The following is a 10262-nucleotide window of genomic DNA, read 5'->3' as shown; positions in this document are numbered from 1 at the left end:
AGCCCTAAACTTCTCCTTATCTGCTATATACAAACATAAGGTTATAGAACCAGTCATGAATAAAGTTCAGAAATGATACCACTTTCGATATGTGAAATCTATATCAGAAAGTGACATATTATGTAAAACAGCTTATAGTTTTATGATAAACATATATTTGTTGGTGTATATTGATTTAAAAAAATAATTTGACACAGTTGCGATTCATTAATATCTCCTGTTCTCTGCAGCTCATTTGTTAGCTTTGTTGTGTAGACTGGGATAGAATGAGCAGAGTCATCTCATGATCATTAGAATGCAGAGTAAAAGAGTCATCTCCTGTACATTGGAGTCAGTAGGGTCATTATTATTAGAGACTGTCATCAACAGACTCATCTTATTATCAAATGAGGATGGGGTCAGTGGAATTATCAAATTATTATTCCATAGTGGGTTAATCAGAGTAATATCATTGCCTTTAAAGGGTGGAATCATCAGAGTCGTCTTCTAATCATTAGAGGATGGGGTCATCAGAGTCATCTCATGATCATTAGAGGATGGGGTCATCAGAGTCATCTCATGATCATTAGAATGGGGTCAGCAGAGTCCTCTCATTACCATTAGAGATTGGGGGTCATCTGAGTCATCTCATTACGATTAGCAGGTGCGATTAGAAGGGTCATCTCTTTTTTACTATAGAGTATGACTATTAAAGTCATGATATTATCATTGAATGACAGGAAAAGCAAAATAAGGACAAAGTACATGAATTCCTATGCCGGCGAGGTATTCGATCGAATACTACTCACTCAACATTAATATTAAGGCATTTTTCTTTAACAGAATCCATTTGTGCAGATGATGACCATAAAAGAAAGAATGATAAGAAATAAAGGGAAAATGTAGATATTTCCTTGTAGATATTGTTGAAGATATTCCATAATGGAAAAGTGCATCTGTGCATCGTATGTGGGAGTCTTTACTGAACGTTACAGAAAACCAAGAATAGGCCAAGAAGAAGATTATAAAAAAGGCTAAAACCAGCTCTAGAGGGTATAGAGTCCAGTGACCATCACATGAGGACATCTAGAAGATCCTTGCTGTCTGTCTCTAGTTTATCATCCTCACTTTATTCATAAGTATACTTGCAATTTCCTGTTTGTTTAGGGCATTAGATTTGGTATTCAGGTGGTAATTGGCATAATCCAGGATGTCATAGAGGATGGTGAGGATGTTGAGGTGTTTACTCCGGATGGCCAATTGGTCAGACATGGTGTAGTTCTCTATGCAGTAAACCTTTTCCATTCCCATTTTTAAAAACTTGTCCTTCAAGGATGCTCCATTCCCCATTTTGCTCTTGGTTAAAACAACGAAGGGCAGGATTCCTGGGTGAGGGTAATATTATAAGATTATTCCTTTTATTACTACTATTACTGCACCACATTTACACAACATCACCAAATATCAAGCCTAGTGCTGCACAGTTCTCCTTCACGGGTCTTAAGAAAGCTAGGACTCAATGACTATATTTGATGGGCCAAGAGTTGTGGTAATATCTAGAAAACACTGTCTTAGGTAGAGAAAACATTTGCAGTTGATCTGACCACAATTTTGATTAGTGTCATACAAGTTCTTCTTCTATAGAGCAACTAATTTATAAAAATGGACAGAAAATGGTGGAAAAACTAGGGTAGGATCATCAGACAGGGATCAGCTTATGGACTACTTACTGGTGATCGAATGGGCTTGTTTTAGGAATTTCTTGATATTCTCATGCTCTTCACCATTGAGGCTTTGTTGGGAACTGGAATGGAAAAATTAACAAAAATTCTGGAAATTCTCAAATCAATGAATAACTGAAGACATCCAAGAGTTTTATGAAAACCCTTAGGATACATCATGAATCCTATCAGAATCAATGAAGAGTGAAGCCCCCTACTCCCCCCCCCCACCCCACACACATACACACTTATAGAACATGGCTCGTGGCCCACTCATTACCAGGGTTCATCTCCTTTTCTTTGTGTCCTCCTCTCCTTCCCTTTCTTCCCTCACTCTTCATCTTCTCCTCATTCTCTTAGTCTCTTTCTTAAACCCTAAGCAGAAGACCGTAGTTGTTTTCCATATATAGATAGTATAGAGATCCATTCATTTCTATAGCCCCATTGACACAAGCATATTTTTTTCAGATCAGTGTCCGGGCCATAGAAAACTTTGACAAAATATGGATCAGGTCTTATTCCTGTCTGTTTTTATAGCACAGAATCACCCATAATAGTGTATTAGGTCATACAAGTCTTTTTATTATGGCTGACAGATACAATATGGACATGTATTTACAGAATACGGATGTTTTTGTATTATAACCCTCAGTCGTGTGCATGTAGCCTTACTCTCCCCCTCTTTATCTCCTGTGATCATCCCACTTGTATGAAAACCATTCCTGACATTGCCTCTGTGTCTTTGCTGATACCTGTAAATCAGAACCGGCACAATCACATCAGTGGTGTCCTCGTTGGCTCTTTTTATCACCAGGTTGACACGTTCATCTTGGCTCTTACCCCACGTAACAAACTCATTCAGAGGCACGCAGTTACCTTAAAGGTATAAAATAAGAAAAAGTTCAGCTAGTCGCATAGACATAGAGACAATCCTCCTGGAAGCAGTTCATGTTTTATTCATCTAGTCCATAATGTGTTGGTGACATCACATCTATGACAAGCTATAGGCATGAGGATCAATACAATAGCAAGTGAACTGAATCACCCAACATCAACAGTGGCCTATGTGATTACGAAGTGGAAGGTGAACGGTGATTGTCGGAATGTTCCTCGAGTCGGCAGACCTCCGAAACTGAGAGATAGAGACCGACGGGTGCTGGCCAGAGAAACCGCACCCAACCGATGGCTCACATACACCAGGAGTTTCACCAGGCATCTACACATGACCTGTAACATCTTTACATTTTCGGAAACAATAATGTGCTTATTATAGGTAAATAATATAAATGGAACTTACTGAGTTGAGCATAAATTTCCCATTCTTGAGCAGAGTCCATAGTAGAAAAGCCTCGATTGTCGACAATCGTGATATTTTCTGTGAGTTTGTAGCCCCTCCGGTCTATGGTTTTTCCTCCCAGGCATGCCGCCTCGCCTGCATAGTCATGAAATCTGCCGCTGCCCGAGGCATATAGGCAGGAATTTACAAATGAGGATTTCCCATGGCCGGCAAAACCAAAGAGCTGGATAAGAATACGACTGAAGGGCCCGGCAGGCAGGCGGTAACTCTGTATATACTGGGAGAGTTGGGTGGGATCCGATTTATCAGTCAATTGGAAGATCATTGGCTTGGAAGCTGAAGGAAAACAGAATAGTGAGAATTAAGAGGATGGATCTTCTGTGATAAGATATGATGGTGGTAACTGGAGCAGGTCGAATCAATGGGTCAAGAGTTCGAGACCAAGATTCACATTCAGGAGAAAGAACACAGTAGAATTTTGTAAAACAATACTGACTTTTTTTTTGTTGTCTCACCTGACATCTCTTGGTCAGTCTTTAAGATTATTTTTTCTACATCTTCTAATGAGCTCAAAAATTGTTGGCGGACGTCTTCAGCCTTTTCAAAAATAGAGGGAATTTTACCATAATTTATAATAGATTTTGTACAAATATTCTGGGAAAAAAACTTCTACTTAAAGGAACACTCCAAGAACAGCTGATAGGTACTTAGTGCAAGGTCTGAGGGGGTGGAGCATGTCACAAAGATTGATGGTCTTTGATAGCCTATGTCATTCTCCACCCCCTCAGTCCCAGCATAAGGCATCATACAATAAGCTTTGCCCATACTGTTCTTCTAAGCCTTCTACCCCACACAGTGTTCTTCTAGCTGCTTGGACCTCCAGGTCTCTGTCACATCCTGTTCTTTGTTTACAATGTTTGGTAATTTTTGTAATGTTTATTGTAGCCCAATCCCATTGACTTGTATAGTCGTGAGGAAGCCAGAGGGTAAACCCTCAAAAATTTCCTAAAAATAAGCCATCAATATCAATGTCATTAAAAAAAAAAACCTGTAAATTCAGAAGATTTGGTATCTCTGTAGAGTCTGTCAGTTCATGGTACAGTTATATAAATACAAGGCGGATATATAGATGTTATACAGATCTTTTCCTAGTCTGATGAAGCCATGACCCCATGTCATACTGTCATCAAGCCTCCGAGCTACTTCATACAGAAATCTAAGAAAAGGCAATTCTGTGATGATATTAAAGACACATCAATGTCTTAGTAGTCAATGTGTATAATAGAATTCAACTTCAAAGAAATGGAAGACAAGCCATGAGGACCCCACTTGACCGTACCTTGACCCCTTTGTCCTGTTTTTGGTCATATTCCTGTATTATTGAGTCCCTGTCAGTAACAAATATTTTGTGTCCTCCGGCGACATGATATTTTTTCCCCTTGATATTTTGGACTAGATTACTCTTCAGCTTTTCCATGATTTCTTTACAACTCTGCTCGGAAGTCTCTTCACACTTTTTCCAGATTTCATCTTTTTTGTTCTGTAAGCCATTCTGGTCACCAAAAAAAATAAAAAATCAATTCATTGTGTCAATTATAATTTGTCAACTTTGCTATATTATACAATATGGAACCACCCCCACCCCCCACCCCCAATACACACAAAATGGAAATTCATTAAAGTGACAATCAACTAGGGTTGAGCCGATCTTGAGATTTCAGAATCGATTTTAAAATCCAATTTCCGATCATTTTCCAGCTGCTCCCGACTGCAATCGTGAAATTTGCTCAATCGCCGATTGGGATCCAATCTTTCCCGATCCCGATCGCTCACCCTAATTGTATATTATATATACAGTGGGGTTAAGTCTATCTTGAGATTTCAAAATCCGATTTCCGATCATTTTCCAGCCGATCCCGATCGTGAAATTTGCTTGATTGCCGATCGGGATCTGATCTTTCCCGCTCCCGATCGCTCAACCCTACTCTCAACCCTAAATGGAAGTTTTATCATGTTCCCAAAGTATTGTATGCCTTGGTCTCTCTTGTTCTTGCTGCCTCTATCTCTATATATCACTCCATGATGGTTGCTTATTGAGATCTGGTTAAACGCTCTCCCTATTTGAGTATATAGAGCTATGTGTCACTATTAACAGGTTTCAGGAATTCCTGTACCACAATGTCTTCCACCAGTAGGACAGAAACCCCTACAATAATTACTGATGATGACTAGGCAGCAGAAGAAGGAGCTGATGGTTCAGCCTCCCTAATCGTATACGTATGGTATTTCAACCTATTTAGCTGAATATAGGGGGATAGGATAATCACAGTGCCCCCAGCAGGCAGAGATGGTGTTGTCTCTAGCTGGTAGCTGATTCTGTGTTAAGTGATTATGGGATTGATAGCAAAGTAGAAAGTAAGAGAAAGCAGGAGGAAATCTAAAGCTGGGTATTTTTGGAAGTAGAGAAAACACACTTGCAAAAAGTACAGTAAGTACAATATACATAAAAAAGGGGCAACATGTGGTAAAAAGTCAGCTCTGGACAGAATTGTTATGGCTTATTCTTAGAATAAGTAAAATAGCTGATCGGCTTTTTGGGGCCACTTCTGACACCCATTTGTTATAGAGCACAGAACCAAGAGAAGTTGACTTAGATTCCAGTATGGTAGGTCCACCGACGATCAGATATTTATTTCCTATCCTAATGCCAGACAACCCCTTTAAAATTTGGTGCCTATATAGCTGCCATGTTACTGGAAGATTTTCCATATCCTAGATACAGGTGAATGTAGGACCTTGGGTGACAAGGTATGTTCCCCTTCAAGTGTAGTGATCGCTACCCAGTTTGGTATGGCGTAATGTCACCATTGGGTCCAGAATATCATAAAGAATCTTTTAGAATTGATGTTGTAATGCAAATTATTCTGATTGTATATTTCAACAGAAATACAATGCACCCTTTATAATATATGGAACGTATATGTGACCTTTAGCTCCTCCTTGTATTCTTCTAGACTTTTTTCATGTTTCACACACAACTTCTTAAAGTCTTGCATGATCTCCTCCACTGTAGCCTTATGGGCCTGCTGGAATTCCTCATGGTTGTTCACATGTCGGGACAACATCTTGTTTTCATAACTCTCAATAGATCTTTGTATCTCTTTCCGGTTTTCATTGACGAACATGGCTGACATAGAGCTGTCCAGAAAACCAATATCATGGTTTTTAACAACATCAAGGTATGACTGGAGGAGGTATGCAAATCCTGTAAGGAAAAATGAGAAAGTATATCAAATTGGTCCATTGGTCCACTGTGATTTCTTATGCATCAGAATGAATGTCAGGAAAATTTGCCCTAAATATGGTACCAAATGGACCCACACAATATATTGTCAGCGGGAGAGTGCTCCATTTGGTAGAATGTACAGATTTATAACCTGCATGGCCTTATGAAACATGTTTACCCTGAATGAGTTTGGTTCGAAATTCTGCCAAATGGTGACTACGATCTATAACCAGTATATTTAGTGCGGCAACTAACTAACATAGAAGGATCTTCTGCCTAACCAACAGAATTGATGAGTAGATGACCACAATATTACTGGTGACATAGGCATATTTCTTCCTTCTACCAATGTCCCCATGCAACCAACAAGAGACTCACTGGATCCTGTGACGGGTGTTCCACCTTTCAGTTGTTTTGGTGGAACTTTCTCTAGAATAAACTGGCAGAAGTCTTTGGTCTCTTCTACAAATCTTGATTGGAGCTTGTCCTCAGATACTTGGTCCATCATGCTCAGAATCGCTTTGTCTGATGATGGTAAATCGAAAACGAAACATTTTCTTTGAGGAAAAAAATCTCGGATTGTCTTTCGGGCTCTATTTTGTTCTTTTGTCCTTGGAGTTTTTGCAGCTAAAATATAAAACAACAGAACAATAGTAAGAACAAAGGTCCACGTGTCCATACGGAAGTCTACACAGCATGGTTCTAGAAAGGATAAGGAGAATTTGGTTTGGAAATATTTTTGTTAATTGTAGCTGGTGGACATGTCAATGGTAATACACACACGTTATGTCCTGCAGAGATTTTTCCAGGTACTCATCGGCAGTGACTGGTTGTCCATTCATCTCTAATTTGAGTGTAACATCTCGTAGAGTCCATACTAATATTGGCAACATGGGGTCCTGGTCCTTTGTAGGTACATCTTGGCCATTCTGTTTGGAAGCCCTGTGAGTGATGTCTTGGTGGGTTTCCGTCATGGAACTGAGTTTTTACGTTAAAGAAATTTGTGAAATTTAGGAAATAGAAGGGTCTACAACTGGCTGAAATGCATGGTGTATATATATATATATATATATATATATATATATATATATATGTATATATATATATATATATATATATATATATATATAATAAAAATAATCTTGGAGGTCAAGAAAATGCACTCAAACAGCACTGGGTTCGTCCCTAATGCTGCGAGAGAACTCTCTCCAGCACCGCCTCCATCTTCGTCAGCAGCATCCTGTTCAGTCTCTTCTTCCGGCGGTGGCTTCTAACTTCTAGGCCTCGGGCCTTGGGCAGAGCAGACTACACATGCCCACAGGCCACGAGAAAATGTCCGCTTGCACAGTATTTATACAACCCATAGCCATATGCTGTAGCATCAAACCCAACACCTGATACTTATGATGATCTTACACAAATAAGGATACTAGAGTTTCTTCACAGCATCTTGGTTTATAGCAGTTGTACTGTTATAGATGACAGCGCTGCTCATGAGCATGGCCAGTGACAAGATCATATGGTCATTCTGCACGTTGCCCTGAAAGACATTATTAATTCAAGAAATGGCGTACATTTGTAATATAACAAGTCAGTAAATTGGGTGGACTGTGGCCCCCCACGCCCTGGCCTGTCTAGGTTCCTGTCCCAATCCACCCACTGGTAAGCAGGGTTCAAGAGATATGATGCATCACAGTGCAACAAAAATTAAAAATTTTGACCGTTTTCTTTGAAAGTTTCAAGTAACAAGTGTTCTCAAACATGGCCATCAGGTGGTTGGTTTTGACAGTCAAGTGATTGATTGTGAAAGCCTGAACCCTCCTTATGCAGCCTCACCTATACCCCACCAAATTTTTAACAAAGTGGTTAGGTATCAGAAAAATTAGAAAAAAAGACTGATTGTTGGTGCAAAATATCTTAGAATAAAAATGGCACTTTTTTGTATCAGAAAATGGTCATGTTTAGTTTGAGAAATTCAAAATTGTCATGACTTACCTTGGTCACATTTCCAGTACCTTCGGTGTCTAGCAGGATGAGGGTGTGACCACTTTTGTTAGGGTGAGGGACACACTGCATCCAGATGCCCTTTGTCTTTGCATCATATGTATGTCCTAAAGAGAATCCACCTGCAGATGGAGATGACACCTTGTACATCACAATGTGTATTGTCTACGTATGGTGATAGTGTCTAAACCTGTATACAAAAATAACTTATCTACATCACAATCAAAAACCAATCCAACCAACCCTTGAGTGTCCAGAAAGCTGCATAGGTATAAGATTAAACATAGGAAATACATACAAATATTCCAATGAGAAATCTATTACGGAACAAGAAGTACAGAAGGTTCCTCTACTATGGGCCTCAACTTCAGATTACACACCTAGGAAATCCTCCTCATCCAGGCAACTAAATTCCTATGTCTACAATATACTGGTGGGGGGGCATATGAGGGGGACATTAATCTCATTAAAATGGTACAAGTCAGAGCCCCCTCCATCCATCCACCAGTGGAGAGAAGTCACTCATCACTGTCCTGTATCTGACTGGTAAGACAACTGGCTGCAGCAGGAGCCTCCCCTCACTGGCCTATATGCAGTAGGGCAAAATATTAACTTCCCTACATAAATTCCATTTCTCAGCTAAAAATTGGAGAGATCAACAGGAGAATGTCAAAGGTCAATTTATAAGTGATGAAGTCACATATTTGGCCATAAAAGAGGTGATGTCCTACTAGGTCCTACTAGTTTTAGATAATTGTCCTTGTGTTCTTCGAGGTTATACGTTATGAGAATCTGCTATTAGTTGATAGTATGTGTGGGGCTTGCTACAAAATAAAAGAAGGTACTAAAACAAAGAAATCACATACTATACATAACAGATGTGCATGGCCAAGTAAAAACAAGATTCCTGTACATTTACACAGTCCAGTCATATTAACTTGACCACTGCCTACTTTTGACGTCAACGTTAAATGCCCAATCGCAGAAGACACGTGTCATTAGCCATCTGGGTGCACTCATCATTGTGGAAGGCATGATGGACCAACACAAGTATGCATCTATCCTTGTGGACCATGTTCACCCCTACATGCGAATTGTTTTTCCTCAGGATGATGGCATCTACCAGCAGGACAATGCAACGTGTCATAAAGCTCGCAGTGTACGTGCGTGGTTCGAGGAGCACCAGGATGAGTTTACCGTACTCCCTTGGCCAGCAAATTCCTTGGACTTCAACCCAATCGAGAATCTGTGGAACCACCTTGATTGGGGTGTTCGCACCATGGATGCTCAACCGCGTAACCTAGCGCAGCTGGCCATGGCACTGGAGTTGGCATGGCTCAACATCCCAGTGAACAACATCACAACATCCCCTCTCTTCCTGCACGTCTCGCAGCGGTCCGCTCTGCCAAAGGGGGTTATTCTGGATTTTGACTGGTGGTCACATTAATGTGAATGGACTATGTATAATATGGCAGCTATATACATTAGGATAAACCTGATAAATGCTAGTTGCAATAAAACAAAATGTATTTTCTCCTAACAAATAAAAATTTAAATAATTTGACCTCTTACATTTTGAGTCTCCAGAGAGTTTGTTCATTAGATAGGATTTCCCAGACAGGTACGGCCCTACAATGGACACCACAACCAGTGGCTGCGAAATGTTCTCCAGAATCTTCTTGGCCTCTTCCTTTACAGATAAAGAATCTCCATTATTCTCAATCAGACAAATAGCTTCGGAGATTTTTGGGATTGGAGCCATGATTACCTGAAAATAAATTTTGGATTAATTTTTGGTAGGAAAACTTGCTTTCCTACTATGTGCTGCCAAAGTCTCGAGAGGTGAAAGTCACTGTAAGTAACTAGATATGAGCGAACAGTAAAATGTTCGAGATTCGATATTCGTTTCGAGTAGTCCCTCAATATTCGACTACTCGAATCGAATATCGAATCCTATTATAGTCTATGGGGGGAA

The 10262-nt window shown here is 39.9% G+C and overlaps 1 protein-coding gene across 1 annotated transcript; it reads right to left on the bottom strand.

Annotated features, from left to right (window-relative positions):
- Positions 1 to 1089: 1089 nt before the first annotated feature.
- On the bottom strand, positions 1090 to 10049 carry LOC142217191 (guanylate-binding protein 3-like). The gene is made up of 12 exons (XM_075285380.1): positions 9860 to 10049; positions 8279 to 8409; positions 7714 to 7823; positions 7065 to 7261; positions 6662 to 6910; positions 5985 to 6262; positions 4337 to 4549; positions 3513 to 3594; positions 2998 to 3333; positions 2453 to 2576; positions 1710 to 1783; positions 1090 to 1364 (listed from the first exon to the last, which is right to left on the bottom strand). Exons 1-12 carry the CDS (start codon positions 10047 to 10049, stop codon positions 1090 to 1092), a joined length of 2259 nt encoding a protein of 752 aa, XP_075141481.1.
- Positions 10050 to 10262: the final 213 nt, after the last annotated feature.

The sequence above is a fragment of the Leptodactylus fuscus genome, chromosome 8 (genome assembly GCF_031893055.1).
Source record: "Leptodactylus fuscus isolate aLepFus1 chromosome 8, aLepFus1.hap2, whole genome shotgun sequence".
Classification (NCBI taxonomy): Eukaryota; Metazoa; Chordata; class Amphibia; order Anura; family Leptodactylidae; genus Leptodactylus; species Leptodactylus fuscus.
The sequence above is the reverse complement of the archived record's forward strand: the minus strand, read 5'-3'. Positions and strand labels throughout refer to the sequence as shown.

Bases quoted from the DNA above. Each gene is read 5' to 3' on its own strand.
- LOC142217191 (XM_075285380.1), bottom strand. From the start codon at position 10,049: ATGGCTCCAATCCCAAAAATCTCCGAAGCTATTTGTCTGATTGAGAAT. The intron at 6,911-7,064 runs GTGTGTATTACC...TTTATATTTTAG, and splicing joins ATCTCTGCAGGACATAACGT to CTGCAAAAACTCCAAGGACA. The intron at 2,577-2,997 runs GTAAGTTCCATT...TATACCTTTAAG, and splicing joins GGAAATTTATGCTCAACTCA to GTAACTGCGTGCCTCTGAAT.